Genomic DNA, 15,986 nt, shown 5'->3' on the forward strand with positions numbered 1-15,986 from the left:
CTCAGGCTACTCTGTGCATCCATCTGGGCGTACATTTTTATTTCCTTTTGTGAAATCGGCTGAGATTCTGAGGGAACAAAATTGTGTGTCACAATCCACACTGTGTGGTTTTGATTTGATGAAGCACAGTTTTAGGCAGAACTGTTGCTTTAATTTGTTGTGGTTATCTGCCTTGGGAAATATATACTTGGTGATATTTATGTTTTAGATGATGGGACAGAATACCTTTTAGAGAATACATTCTAGAGATGAAAGTAATTAAACAGATTTATTTATTAAAGACATTTGTATACAAATCCCCCCATAAAAAACGCTAGGCAGCTAACAACAAAATCAAAATGTGATTTAGCAAAATAAAATATAAGTTACGAAAAGTTAAGAATTTTAAAACACCAAGACCAGCGGCAGAGTAGAAGTTATTCCAAAGTATCAGATGAAAACAAATATAGTAAAAGTGCAGTCTACAAAGAAAGAACATTCTTTAAATTGAAAGCTTTTATTAGCTTTTGTAAAGCCATTACAGAGGGGACCAGACATAATAGTATGCATGCAAGACAGCTTCATTTAGACCAGAGATGGAGAACCTGTGGTCCTCCAGATGTTGGACTGCAACTTCCATCACCTCTTACCTTAGCCATGCTGGCTGAGGCTGATGGGCATTTGAAGTCAACCATATTCAGAGAGCCAAAGGTTCCTCATTCTTGACCTAGAATTTTACTAACATAGATCCTTCCCATCAAGGATCAGGATTAAACTCTGTGGGGAAGGGCCATAGCTCAGTGGCAGAGCATTTGCCTTGCATGCAGAAGGTCCTAAATTCAATCCCTGACATATCCAGGTAGGGCTAGGAATGTTCCCTGCCTGAAGTCCTGGAGAGCCATCGCTAGTCAGTGTAGACCAGGGGTAGTCAACCTTTTTATACCTACTGCTCACTAATGCATCTTTCTTGATGTTAAAATTTCCTTTACTGCCCACCAGTGCTCGATGGAAGGAGGTTTCAGCTTGTGCCGTAGAACCCCCTACCGCTCTCCTAGAATCCTGAAATGCCCACTAGTGGGCAGTAGGGGCCAGGTTGACAACCCCTGGTGTAGACAAGACTGAGCTAGATGGGCCTGTAGTCTCACTCAGGCTAAAGCAGCGTCCTATGTTCCTAGTACTTTATCGGGTACAGCGTCCGTGTGGGGGTTGTGAGAAGTAATGGATATGCTGTGGTTCATAGTAACTTTTCCCCCTCTAGAATCTGATGGAGAGTCTGGATGCTCTGCTATGTGCAGAAGGCTCTGAAAGTCTCAAGAATTTGTGCCTGAAGCTCTTACTCTGTTTGGTGACTGTAAGTAATAGACAATAGAGAGTCAACTATAAAAAGCATGCACTTTCAAAACTTGGAAATTGTTATTTGTGAATTAGCAAGGAATTCTTAATTTCTTAGGCAGAGGAACTTTCAATTCCAGCTGATCAGTATTCCTGTTATAGAGATGACTGCTGTCTAAATTACAGTCTTGGATATAAGTATTGTGTTAGTACATTTAATGTGAAGCCTCTTTTCCTGTCACAGGCAGGGATGTACTCTTATGTATAGACCCTGTTTTAAAATTGTTCAGCATATGCATCTCATGGAGGGAAGTTTGATACCCTTAATTATTTTAGGGAAGATTTACTAATTTACAGAGAGTTTTGTATTTGTTGCTGATATCTACCTGTGAGAAATTGGTTTCTTTTTTGTTGCAAGTTTGTATTGTTTTTCTTTCTTTACAAATGTCTATCTTGTCTGTCCTATCCTACAACTTTTCCCAATAGCTAATAATAAACAAGGAAAATCACCCTGAGGGCAGGGTGAGAGGTAGGCCAACCCATAATTAATGCAAGTATGTGAGCTTCTGTACCTCAAGCACATCCCTAAAGCTCTGCCAAGTAAAGTGTTAAGTTTCAAGAGTCTCCAGCCTAAGTCTTATTTTCTAACAGAGATTTTCAGCTTCCCTCTATCCAGAGCTCAATGGTAGGAATGTAGCAAGAAGCATTGTGATGAATCTTCTGGTGTTGGAAATACTGATTTTATTACTAGCAATATTTAGAAAGCACCCATAAGGATAGAAGATAGCCCAGAACAAAATGGTTCAGGGGAAATTATATAAGTGATAAGATAGCATTAATATTGTACTAAGTAAAATCATTAAAGTGTATACCAAAATCAGTAACCTCACTGTAGCCCTAGTACATATGCCTAGAACCCACAAAGAATGGGCTTCATTACACAGAATATGGGAGAGTTTCAGTAATTGAGAGCACTGCTTCTTGAAACAGGAGACAACAAAAATACTGTGGAGTGGTGGGTGCAGTTCAGTAATTTTGCAAGGGTAGTAGTAGATAAGAGCATGTTGTTGTCACTTCCAGAAGCTTCTTTAAAACAACAACCGCCCTTTGATTCTCAATTCAGGTTACAGATAACATCAGTCAAAACACAATTCTGGAGTATGTGATGATTAACAGCATCTTTGAAGCTATCTTACAGGTAAGTTCCACCCCCCCCAAAAAAAAAAACCCCCAACAAATCTCTGGGCAGTTAAATTTTCCATACTGCATAGCTATAAATAGTGCAGTTCCTGTAATGTTGCTTAAATGGAAACTTAAGATGAATGCCAAGTAGCATGTTAATGTCTCTCTTGCTTTAGTCTTTCTGTTTTTGTTTTGGTCAGGGGATACATTTTAGAAGATTTCATTCAGATATTTTATAAATTTGGCACTGTGAACCTAATTCTCTAATAAGCTACGACAAGTAATTTTTTTTAGTGCAGTCAGCTTAAGTCCTTACCCAGCTATTCATTCCCTTCAAATGTGCTGATTCTCTTCAAGGTAAAATGTTCGTTTCAATTTGCTCCATACAAATGGGGGTTGTCAAGGCCTTTTTAAAGTTGTATAGGTTCATTTTGGAAACAGACTTTGGGTCTGTTTGCCTGTTGTTTATCTACATCTTTTCAGTTCAGGTGTCTAGAATCACTTTGTTCTTTGCAGCATAGAACCGTAGTTAATCTAAGTTACTCCTTTTCTTGATTTTAGATCCTCTCCAGTCTCCCCAGTCGCAGGGAACATGGTTATGAAGCTGTTGTCCTGCTTGCCTTATTAGTAAACTACAGAAAATATGAGGTGAGTAATTCATGTGGAAAACGTGTACCTTATCCCTAGGGCACGCGTGTCCAAAGTCTGAATGAATTTTATTTTTTTGGTCACAGACCAGTTCCAGCTCACATACAATATCAAGGAAGTCATAAAACACAATAGGAATACATTTGAATTTGCAGTTAGGTATAACAGGGACAATACAGATACAGCAACAGTTTAAAAATACATAAATTAAAACTTAGTTATTAACATATAACCTAAAATTATCCTTTAAGGCCTTCATCATTATGATAGCACAGCTTGTTCTCTAAGTTTTATGACAATTGCACAGAATTTGGCCACCCTTAATGTGATCTCGGGATCCTTGCCCTCTACCAGGGATTTTAGACATAAGTTCGGAATCATTTGGAGATTTTTGCATAGCAGGGGTAATAAATACAGTGGTACCCCGCAAGACGAATGCCTCGCAAGACGGAAAACCCGCAAGACGAAAGGGTTTTCTGTTTTGGAGGCGCTTCGCAAGACGAATTTCCCTATGGGCTTGCTTCGCAAGACGAAAGCCCATAGGGAAATCTCCGGGGACCTCTTTTAAATGCTGGTGGTGGGGAGCAAAGCCTTTCCCCCCCTCTGGCCTTCAGAAGAGGTCCAGGAAGGCCGGCGGGGGCCGAAAGGCTTTGCTCCCCACCGCCAGCATTTTAAAAGCAGTCCGGGATAGCAGGGAAGAGCTTCCCGCTATCGCGGACGGCTTTTGAAGGCAGGCGGGGGGCGAAGGTCTTTGCTCCCCCCTGCCTGCCTTCCCGGGAGAGCTTTTGAAGGCAGGCGGGGGGGGGGCAAATACTTTCGCCCCCCGCCCGCCTTCAGAAGAGGTCCAGGACACAGCCTTGTTTAACACCACGGTAGGTTTGGATTTCCTTGGATAAATGGTCCTGTCAGTCACACCTAACCCGGACCCGAGTGTTTTCGTATAAACTGCGGATGAGACACAGTATACGTCTGTCTATATTTGAGGTGCGATATTAAATCCGGCCCGACAGCCAATTTAATCCAGTCCCTGTGACAGTTTATTTCCTGGGGTAAAATCCCCCCAAAAGCTGAACAACTTCACTCCTAAAAAAGCTCAACAACTTTACAACTTTGGTTGGCCCTCACGCATGTTCACTTCATCAAATCTGGCCCTCTAAGAAAAAAGTTTGGGCACCCCTGCGCTAGGGGTTTACAAAGTTTGTTTGGCTTTAGTTGTCAATTTTAAAATGGTGGTTGCCAGGACTCTGCCCCTTCTCTAAGAGGCAGATTCCTGCCCTTGAAAGCATCATGCACGGCCAGGAACAATTTCCACTCTCCAAGGGTGGCAGACTGTTTCTGCAGTTGTGCTGCATTTCCACTATGCTCCAAGTGCCTTGAACGTGCATTGCGAAAAGGAGCCCCATTTGTTTTCTCCAACTTCTTTGTTCCTGGGAAACAGTATAGCTGCAGGGCAGTCCCCACCTCTCTCTCTCGTGGGTTTCAAGTTGGAGTGGAGTTCTGGGACTTTTTCTCCTTGAGGTGCCTCAGAAATACAACAATGAAATAAGCAGCAGCCTTTCTCTCAACCTTGTAGTAAGAGAGGTAGGTAGGGATTGTCGGCACGGTTGCACTCTAGTTACAAGGTTGGGAGGAAAGCTAGTAGTTGTTGCTCACCAGGTGAGGATAGTGAGTGGAATCTTGTCCTGGTGTGCTAGACTGTGAGCTAGAGCATGTTGAAAAATTGTGTCCTGCTTGCATCCAGATGAAAAATTGTGTACTGTATCCATTTTAGTAGTATCTCTGTGTTTCCAGTGTACTTTGTGTATGTGTTTAGAAATAATCCTACAGTTCTTTGCTTATAAGCACAAGGAAAGCTGTTCTATAAAGTACATATTTTTAGTATGGGAACAACTGTGGTGTTTGCAAGCTTCTGCCCCTTCTTTAAAAAGTGGGAGTTTCTAGTTTAGGTTTTCAGACCCCATAATGTGTATGATTTGGCAGCTAACTAGGTAGCCTGTTGGACTATTAACACCCTTGATAGAATTGATGGCCATGTGATCAGTGGATGACCTGGTATGTTATGTAGCACACAGTTCCTTGAGAGGATAGTGTGCATGTGTTTCTGATGCTTTCCAATTACTTGTTATTTTCTCTAGTTTGCGTGAGGCACAGTATTTTTATTATGGCTTCTATCATTTTGCCTAGTCTGCAGGATTTGATCTCACTGTTATCTACTAGATGCTGAAATCCATAATTTCTGGATGTGGAAACAAGATGTATCAGGTTGTTTCATATTTCTGTAGTCCCTTTGGGATGTTAGTGCATACTTCAGTCAGAAACACAGAAACAATGCTAATAGCATTCCCAAATCTAAAAGCAAACTTAGGTCAGTGGAAATATCCTCAGAGAAAGAAAAGGTTATTGTTTTGCTGCTATTAGATGAGGGTCACTGGGATAGTCTGTTTCAGATAAAGTCATTTGGAAGTCCCTCCTGGGGAAAATAAGCTTGCATAAGGCTTAATTTTTCTCCTAGGGGTTGTCTTGGCTTTGCATTACAGCTGAGAGAATTTATATGTATGTGGTGCTGTATAAAGCAGTTAGTATGATTTGAGAAAATAGTAGATTTTTTTCCTGGTCAATCTGGAGAGACATTAGAATTGCATGTATTTGTGTCATGCCTCCAACATTGCAAATCTTCTGTTGGAGGGTGTGGGGGATTTTCCTGTTTTTTATGTAAGCTGTGAGAGTCTTTTCATTTCAACCACACTGTTGCTGGTCATACTCTTTTTTCCCCCCAGAGCCTCGTGGGCTGCTAAATTGTTCCATTAAGTTAAGGAAATCTAATTGCATTGAGAGTGTATTCGTTGCTTATGACTTTAATGCTTGTCTATTAAAAAAAAAAAACCCTCTAGTGTTGCTTACAAAAACATGGCTTTAAATGTGCTTCAAGATTAGCAGAATATTTGCTGATGTCTTTATTTCTTATCCAGGTTCACCTTATTTTTTTTAATTGCAAAATCATTAATCTGATTTATAGACAGTGCTCCTACCAGCATAGAATTTCAGTCCATTGCTCTGATTACCACCTCCAAAGGCTTTCTTTATTCCCGGGTGACTCCATGAACTGCAGCAATTTAGCAGTGGGTAGGGCTTTATAGATTTAGGAATTCATAGAGATTCATTTCATCTCTAGTTTAGAGCCCTTTGATATCCAGTTGCCAACACCTAAGCATAAAGCTTTCTGGAAGCATAAAAACAAGTAATTTCATAATCTTAAACTGAGAGGTGGGTACTTCTGTCTGCTGAATCCTAAGGCAGAACATGTAAATCTCTATAAATACGTGTATGTTTAAAGTGAAAAACAATATAATAGAATGAAACAAACACTTATCTGTAATCTGGGTATGGCATGTTAAGACTAGGCATGAATCAAATTATCCTTCTTTTGCGATCTCTGACACAGCAGTGGAGAACAGGATCTGATTGGGCAGGTGGGGGTTGAGATTGTTTTCTCCCCCACCCTCATGGGCCATGTTTGGCAGGTGGCTGGAGCCAGTCACTTTCCCCTCAGGAATCTTATGACTTTAATGTCCCTTTCACAGGGCAATCTTGCTCAGTACTTTGCAGGCACTGTGGGTCAACTGATTGGTGGTGTTTGCAAACCTTCTTTTGGAGCCAGATTTTCCCCTGTCCCATGCCTGATACCATATACGGCAGGTATAGGGCAGGTGGCTGTGGCTTGGTCTGCAGACAGGAGGTTACCCATGCCTGCTGTAATAAAGTGTGTTCAGCTTCTTTTGTGGAAGGTCTCATTTCAAACCCCACCCAGACTGTGGTTTGCAGCTCTAACCGTAATGCAGAACCCAGGCCATGGTTTGAACTTTAAAAATTATACAGGCAAGCTGCTTCCGTACAGCCAGTCCTCCAGTCCTTGACTGCAGTGGCTTCTGAAGGTGGAACCATGGCCACAACTAGTTCAAAACCCATAGTTTGACAGTTTTAACACCTCATGGTACCATACTTAAGCTTTGTAGTGTGTTAGCAGAATTGGTCTAAGGCATAGTAATCAGAATGGCAGTCAATTTTAGATCACGATTTCTTTCAGAATCTCATAAATCCTGATATTCTAGTGAGAGAAATGTTGAAGATGTGTGCATTTAGGCATTTAGGTTTTAGAAAATTAAGTATCCCACAATTGTATACATGTCTGTATGTATACATGACTCCCATATAAGCTGGTGTAGGCTTTGCAGCCTTAGCCTGGTTTCATGTTGTGCTCCCCACTCCTGCCTACAAGCAATAAGAAAATCCAGATTTGGCAGGGTGTGTATTGGGGAAAGGAGGGAATGGAACCTCCTTACTATGGTTTGGTAATCAGAACAAAGCACGTTTGTTAAACTGATACAGTTACATAATTTCCATTAGTCTCTTTTCATTCAATTATAGCTATGAAATCACTATAAACATGCCTTGAAATTGTTACTTATACATTCTATCTATCGGTCTCCTGACCTTTATGTCTACTTCTAGGGCAACTCATAAATGATGATAAAACAATGATGGATAAAGATTAACAAGTTAAAACAGCAGAAGGAGAAAAGCAATTCAGATTGGTTTTAAGGGGAAGGGCTGTAACTCAGTAGTAGAACATCTCTTTTGCATGTAGAAGGCCTTAAGTTCAATCCCTGGCATCTCCTGGTAGCACTTGGAAGGACACCTGTCTAAACTTTCGGTGAGCCACTGCCAGTCTGTGTAGACAGAGCTGAGCTACATGGGACAATGGGCATCTTCCTATGTTCCTTGTGCTATGTTCCTAGATGCTATTTTAAAAGTCTGGGGAAATAAAAAAAGTATTTACGTAATGTAAAATATGTGCAGAGTTTACCACCCTGGCAGGTACATTCCAAAGGTGGGAGAAGGCTTCTGAGGAAGGCAATCATAAGCTAGTCCCCAGGTCCTAAGCTGTACAGGGGTTTAATAGTAAGCATCAGTACTGAAGGTACCAAGTAAATCCAGTCAGCTGATGTGAAGTGACAGCCATCTTGAAATTACCTGCTCATGTGATTTAATATGAAGTAAAACTAATTGCTTTTTTGTTTAACCTTATTTGTGACAATTTGGTTACTTTTATTGTTTGGAATCTTAATATTATTACTACTGTTATAATATATTTATTTATACCATGCCTTTTTCATTATGGGACTCAAGGCAGCTTACAGATAAAAAATAGGAACTGCTAAAAAAGAAGAATAAATAATTAAAATACTATCATTAAAATATAATTAGACCTTGATAGAATTAAAACGGTCTACATCTATGAAATCTGTTTAAAATTTTCATGATAACAATATGTACACTGCATGTAACTGAGTAAACCTTTAACACTACAGTGGTACCTTGAGTTACAAATGCTGCAGGTTACAAACTCCACTAACCTGGAAGAGTTACCTCGAGTTGAGAACTTTGCCCCAGGATGAGAACGGAAATGGTGTGCCAGCAGAACGGCGGCAGCAAGAGGCCCCATTAGCGAAAGCATGCCTCTAGTTAAGAATAGTTTCAGGCTAAGAACAGACCTCCAGAACGAATTAAGTTTGTAACTAGAGGTACCACTGTATTTAAGCTCATGTCCTTTTAAAAAAATAAGCCATGTTGCCAGTTTTAAAATGTGAATATGCTAGCTCATAGAAAAATACCGAGTCGATTTAATATAGCTAAATAGTGGTATCTTTTAATCACTGCAGTTACTGCAATACAGGCACCACCAGGTGGCATGGTCAGCCAAATGCTTCTGGTGAGAACTGGGGGTGAGAGGCTGAGCCCCTGTTCTGGTTAACTCTGTAGCTGCACAAAATGCAATGTGCATGAAGTTCCACTTCTAGTCCTAAAAATCCATGACCATCACAAAAAACACAGTGATGACCGGACCCAAAGTTGGTTAGCTTGGGCAAGGTAGTAGCCATCTGTTCCTTCATACCATATGCTGTGGAGATCACTTCAGAAACCTTGCAGTGCCTTTTCTCTTTTAGAGGAATTTCTAAAATCAGGAATGGGATGATTGTGTGCTGAGAACTGTACAAGAGCCTAACTAACATTCATAGCTGTGGAACTGAAGGATAACCAAGATTCACCAGAGAACTGGGTAAAGTCCTTCCAAAAGAATAACTGTGTTTTGCCATAAGTAAAGGAAGACGCGGAACAAGGTGTGGCTGTTCTTGTAGAAAGCTTAGGCCTAGGGGGTATTAGAGACCTCACTGATACGATCTCCTAGCTGTGGCAGGCCCTTGCACCCAAAGTGGTAATGGGAAATTATGGTGCAGGACCAAATAGCCCTTTTAGGTGAAACAAAGCTCTGTTTATCTTAGTGTCTTCAAAGCTATCTCCTCATCTAATCAAGGTAATTATGCAGAAAGGTCAAAGGCCTTGAGTACATTGAACAGTCGTAAAGATTGTGTAAAAGAAAAGATCTGAAAGTGCAGAGGCCTGGGGGCAAAGCTATTCTGTTTATTAATTCTGCCCTGGGAGATGAAAAGGTTGGTTTTTTAAAATGATTATACACCAAATAAATGAACAGGTTCAGCTGCATATTGTTAATCTCTTGCTGCAGATAGCAGTGCCATGTTTGGAATATACATTCAGGAAGCACACTTTCCACAGATTAGGGTGGTGGTGTTTTTGTTCTCCCCCCTTTCCTAAGTTTAAATTTGTGAGAAATGTTCTCATCCCTCCCTCCATTTTAAGTGTTCTTGTGATGCAGAGCTGGGGGCATTATGCTATTCTGGGGTTTATGTTACAAGATACCAGTCCGTATTAGCCCTTCTTTTAAAAACACTTTTCTACCTTTCCTCATGGATTACACATGACTCATGTGGGACTGAGTTGGAGTTAGGCAAGAGTTAAGTTTTTCCAAACTTTTTTCCAAAGTATTGCAACCAAGAAATCCATGGCCTCCCCAGGAAAAGAGGAAGAAGAGAATCAACAGAGAAAATAAAACACACATAGCCGGGAAGGCAGGTGCACTCCCTCTTCACCCCTGTGCCTCAGCACTTACATTCTTGATCTATTAGAGCCGAAACCCTACTGACCCTGATAAATAACAAAGAAATCCTCTTGAGTATGTGCATTTTCTTATTTTAAATGTACTTAACTCATGGCACCATCATGACTGCAGGAATAGCGTTGTGTTTCCTTCTGCTGCCCTAGTGCTAAGCGCTTTTACTTGTGAGAAAACATCATTTATATTTTTAAAGTAAAAGTACAGTCATACCTCGGGTTACAGATGCTTGAGGTTGCGTGCTTTTGGGTTGCGCACTGCGCCGAACCCGGAAGTACTGGAATGGGTTACTTCTGGGTTTCGGCGGTTGTGCATGCACAGAAGCGTTGAATTGCGACCCATGTGTGCGCAGACACGGCGCTGCAGGTTGCGATTGCTGCGGGTTGCGAATGTGCCTCCCGCACGGATCACGTTCGCAACCCGAGCGTCCACTGTACTAAACTGAACATCTGTAATGTTGTGCATAGATTGGAAACTGTGTGTCTGGTTCAGTGGTGGTGTGATCCTGACATTACTAGGGTGGTTCTGAGTTGCTTTTATGCATGACTGAAGAAAAGACACTTGAAATGTGCCGAGGCTTTCATATTTAAGGGGAGGGTATTCACTTCAAGGATGCCAATAATAATTATTTTTTAATCGTTTCACAAAATACCCAGTGTCTTGACTTCTGCCCTTTGAACTGCTCCTGAGTGAAGAAAGCCTTTGGTTCATACACAAGAATTTCAAAAAGGTCTGAAAGATGTGAGTTATTTGGGAACTTAGATTTTGCTGTTCCTCCAGTCAATGACCCTCAGAGTGGCTTACAATAGATTGAACATATTTAAATTTGTGTATATATATGTGTAAAGAAAATTCAATTTTTTTTAGTCCTGCTGTGTTGTATCAGCTGTCAGAACACACAGATATGAAGTAGGTAAAGTAGGAACAAGTGTTGTTGAATTCATTGAGACTTTCTTCTGAGTAGATATGCATAGGGTGTATGGTCAGATGTCTTTTTTCTGGTTCTAGCTGTCATACCTATTCCTCTCTTAGTCTGCTGAATTTAGCTTGTCTCTCTGCTAGCTTTTGGTTATCCCTGTCCTTGTGTCTGATAAAGTAGGTAAAGGTAAAGGGTGTTAGGAAATCTTGCCTCTGAGGAGAAACTGGCCACTCTCCAGGCACCCGGTGTGATCTCCTGTTGACCTCCCTGTCTGCATTCCCAAGCAGGATACAGGCTAGGTCACGATCGGCGATCCTCCTCAGCGTGAGAAGGACACACCACTCTTCCCTGCTCCCTGCTCCCCCCAGGGAGGGGAAAGAGATAGACAGAAATGTATTTACATGTCTTTATTTCTGTCCTTGCAGCGTTACAGAGAAACACGTCTGCTCTATTCAAACTCCAACAGCAGGGAGACAAACTCCACCTCCTGTACTTCCTGTACAGGTCAAATTACACTCTGAGCTAAATCCGGTGCTCAGCACTGTGAATAGACTGTCCCTCTGTTCCAACGGTACAGTCCCAACATTCCCATCATGTTTTGCTTTCCAGCCAGCTGCAGCTCGCTGCCGCATTGCATCCATATCGTAACAAAGGGGCCCCTGAGACCATTAGGTCCAGTCGTGACCGACTCTGGGGTTGCGGCACTCATCTCGCTTTATTGGCTGAGGGAACCGGTGTACAGCTTCCAGGTCATGTGGTCAGTATGACAAAGCCACTTCTGGTGAACCAGAGCAGCACACGGAAACGCCGTTTACCTTCCCACTGGAGCGGTACCTATTTATCTACTTGCACTTTGCTGTGCTTTTGAACTGCTAGGTTGGCAGGAGCAGGGACCGAGCAACGGGAGCTCACCCCGTCACGGGGATTCTAACCGCCGACCTTCTGATTGGCAAGTCCTAGGCTCTGTGGTTTAACCCACAGCGCCGCCTGCGTCCCTGATAAAGTAGGTACTTGCCTCCAAAAGCTCATAGTGCACTGAATTTATCTGTCCTTAAGATGACAGAGGGACGCGGGTGGCGCTGTGGGCTAAAGCCTCAACGCCTAGGGCTTGCCGATCGAAAGGTCGGCGGTTCGAATCCCCGCGGCGGGGTGCGCTCCCGCTGTTTGGTCCCAGCGCCTGCCCACCTAGCAGTTCGAAAGCACCCCCGGGTGCAAGTAGATAAATAGGTACCGCTTACCAGCGGGAAGGTAAACGGCGTTCCGTGTGCGGCTCTGGCTCGCCAGAGCAGCGATGTCACGCTGGCCACGTGACCCGGAAGTGTCCCCGGACAGCGCTGGCCCCCGGCCAATAAATGTGAGATGGGCGCACAAACCCCACAGTCTGTCAAGACTGGCCCGTTCGGGCAGGGGTACCTTTACCTTTACCTTTAAGATGACAGATGCTTCTCTGTATTTTGCATTACCATCCTGTAATGGCAATTTTTCATGAATTGTTGCTTTTCCCTTCTCAGTATTTGGCTCCGTTTAGGCACTGATAATCACTGAACTAAACCAAAGCTGTGAGCATAAGGTTGTTGTTAATGGGATTGCAATTCCTTTGGTCCCAGATGTTTCAGTCTGTGCTGGTCAATCTCTCATATATGAACCAGTCTGTGCTAGACACTCTGCATAATGAGTGTAGCACGGTGGGTATGTATGTATGAGACATGGGTAGCTCTTTATTTAGAACGCTGTTCAACCAGGAGCATAGAAAACTGCTATACTGATGGACACTGGCACTAGATGGATGCAGTATTGAATATATTGGCTTGTTTACTGTTTCCCTAACCGTTGAAATAATGAAGGCTAATGTGTAAAATGTGACCATGACTCTCAGTATCTTGGAGGGGCTCTCATTTGTATGTGAGGCTACTGCACTGAAAGGAGGAGTGGACCTAGAGTCTTGTGGTTTAAATTGACAGGCACGTGTGTCCCCTGGCATCATAAGACGGGCAAGACCTTTGCATGAAGCTGTGTTGGCTTTGCTGAGTCACTAAGCTAACCCATGATAACCCATGACTTTCCTTCTTCCCACTACAGTCTGTGAATCCTTATATAGTGAAGCTGTCCATCATAGATGATGAGGCCACCCTCAATGTGAGTATGATGGATTAAGTGCTGTGACTATTGCACGTTATCCAGAGGACTAGGAATACAACAAGGAGCTGAACTGAATTAAATTTTTTTTAAATCCCAAGACATTTTCAGAAGCTCTGATTTCTGTGATCATGACTGAAGTATTCCACAGTGTATGAGAGAGGAATAAATCTATGATATAAGTAATGCAATAAAATATTTAATGAAGAAACAAAAAAAAATATTTGAATGAGAAATTAATGGGATCTGTAGCAATGTGAAGCCTCCACATGTTTTTCCTGCCAAAGGGTATAGTCCTAATTTGGGGACATAGCTTTTGCCTCCACCTATAGAACCGGTAATACAGAATTTTAGTTCCATTATTTTCATATCTTGCCTTTCTTCCAGAGTACCCAAGGCAGCATACATAGCTCTCTTCCCACCATAATTTTATACCTTCAGCAACCTGTAAAATAAATTAAGCCCGGGGGGGGGGAGTGCCGTTGCCCCCCAGTGAGCTTCAAGGTTGCATAGTGATTTGAACCTGGGCCTTCCAGTCCTAATCTGATATTCTTAGCACTACAAAATGCTTGCTTACTTGAAATGAGTCTTACATGGAGAGGGACGTGTAGATATGACCTTGTCAGATAATGACAGAAGCCTGATCCCTGTAGCTTATATGGATCTAGTGCTATAAATTATTGGGGGTAATTTGGAGAATAAGCTTTTGGGGGGCAAAGGGCTCTGTCTCTGCTCTGCACTTGCTGTGTGGCTGTAATCTGTAGGGAGTAGAACTCAACATCTTGCTCTGTTTTTACAGGGAATGGGTCTTGTAGTCGCTCAGGCTTTATCAGAATACAACCGGTAAGTCAAGTTAAGGCATGTCTTTTTTTTACAGCAGCAAAAGGAGTTAACATCCCCTTCTGAGAAAACTTGCTGATGCGCCTGTCAGCTGCTTCCTTCGGCTGCCTGAAAATGTCTAGATCTTTGAGACGTTGCATTCCTGCTGTCATTCCAATCAGTAAATCTGTTTTTGGCCTTGCGTAGTAGAGGTTTGGTTTCACAGGGGAACTGCCAGGATTGCATTTACTTTCTTCTTCCTTTAATTGGCTGTACCTTTTTGTGAACTGTCTGTAACATCTTCTGCTCCACCACTGATAGAAGACTAAGTGAATTGCTGTGTATTGCTTCTGACAGAAAATCTATTTTGGTTATAGGACTTTTGAAATAAACAAATATCTAACCATATAGAAATTATTAGAGTGGATCAACTTTGTTATTCACCTCATCCACATATGAGCTCTGATGTGGGATCAGTTACTTAGAATAATAGAATTGTAGAGTTGGAAGGCACCCTTTGAAAATAGGAAGTGGGCGAAAGCTGACTATTCCTCTTTTCTTTAAATACTGTTAAGAATTTGAGTCAAATCTTTTTTGCACACATAGGTTGGCAGCATCATGGCTTGATCTATCTGTTGCTGTCCTCTTTTTTTAGGCAGTATAAAGACAAGGAAGAAGAACACCAGAGTGGCTTTTTCTCAGCCTTGACCAACATGGTAAGGTGTGTGTGTGTGTGTGTGTGTGTGTTGCTGGTCAGTGTTTGCCGTGCCAGGGGCCCAGTCCAATGCTTGTAAAAGAAAATGAAAATGACTTTCTTATTTATGCTACATTAGGCTATGACTCTGGCTCCCCTGAAAATATGTAGTGTCCATTTTTAAGAATTGTGTGCCTGCTCATCTTGAGGGAAAATTTCTATAGATCCTAATGCTGTGCAATATTGCTTGTTTCCACAGGTGGGCAGCATGTTCATAGCTGATGCAGATGAGAAAATCTCCGTTCAGTAAGTGCACCCAGCAGATAGCAATTTGCTGCTTTGATTGAGGAGTATAAAATGCTATCCATTGCTGACATTTAACTTAAAAATGTAAGGCAAGAGAAATTTAACTCTAGCTCAGCAGCCAATAACTAGAGATGGCAGCAGGCAGTCTGGTACATGAGTGAATTAGCAGAAGCTTTAGTCAGATGGTTAGGGTATAGCATTCTTTTCTTATGCACAGAAACTGGATGGAAATGGGGGCAAATAGGAAGGAGGAGTTACCATACATGACATTTGGATGTCCATGTTTTTGAGCAGATACAAGTAAATTATTTGACACTGATGACCACATCAGAAATTTTGCCACAGTCAAGCAAACAAAAACATTGTTGATGCCTGCAACCTTCTGGGGCCATACCTACCCTGTGTATTAAGTTGACCAGTTGGTTGTAGATGATTTCCTTTGTCCTTCCTTCTTCTTTGGGGCTGGGGATAACTAGAGCAGGGTGCTATATGTGAAGTGCAATAAATAAATGTTAAGTGCTGCAATAAATTGGGGTGGATGACTACATTTGTATAAAGTAAAAGTTACCTTCTATCAATGAATATGGGGTATGTGTAGATTTTTGCTAGGTGTCTAGTGGGTTTGGAAGTCCTGAGGGGGGCGGGAATACCCTGCAGGGACCCAGCTTTTTTTTCTTTTAAAAATAAATTTCATTAAAGATTTCTTAGATTACAAAAATACATTTTTTCAAGTTGTGTTTTCTACAGATCAGTTACATTTGTTGTGAGACATTATTGTTGCATGCAGTATTAGACTGGAAAGAAAAGAGGGGGAGGGAGGGAATGGTGTGTGGGGTGGGTGGCGATGCTTCTATTATTCTACTTAGTGTATGTGTTCGGTTTTGTGTCAGCGTCTCTTGTGTGGGTTCTCTTTCTATTCGCTTGTTATGCTTCCTTGGTGG

At 41.9% G+C, this 15,986-nt stretch overlaps 1 protein-coding gene across 7 annotated transcripts in view; it reads left to right on the top strand.

The window, feature by feature from the left end:
* The window catches only part of ARMH3 (armadillo like helical domain containing 3), a 126,774-nt gene that overhangs the window by 9,688 nt on the left and 101,100 nt on the right, over positions 1–15,986 (top strand). For all 7 annotated transcript variants that reach the window (XM_082223437.1, XM_082223441.1, XM_082223442.1 and 4 more), the window contains 7 exons: positions 1,238–1,330; positions 2,435–2,509; positions 3,055–3,141; positions 13,170–13,226; positions 14,026–14,069; positions 14,701–14,761; positions 14,999–15,045. In XM_082223437.1, coding sequence (XP_082079563.1) covers positions 1,238–1,330; positions 2,435–2,509; positions 3,055–3,141; positions 13,170–13,226; positions 14,026–14,069; positions 14,701–14,761; positions 14,999–15,045 — 464 coding nt within the window. The remainder of the gene's footprint in view (positions 1–1,237; positions 1,331–2,434; positions 2,510–3,054; positions 3,142–13,169; positions 13,227–14,025; positions 14,070–14,700; positions 14,762–14,998; positions 15,046–15,986) is intronic.

The sequence above is a fragment of the Podarcis vaucheri genome, assembly GCF_965113315.1.
Source record: "Podarcis vaucheri genome assembly, chromosome: 5".
Taxonomy (NCBI): Eukaryota; Metazoa; Chordata; class Lepidosauria; order Squamata; family Lacertidae; genus Podarcis; species Podarcis vaucheri.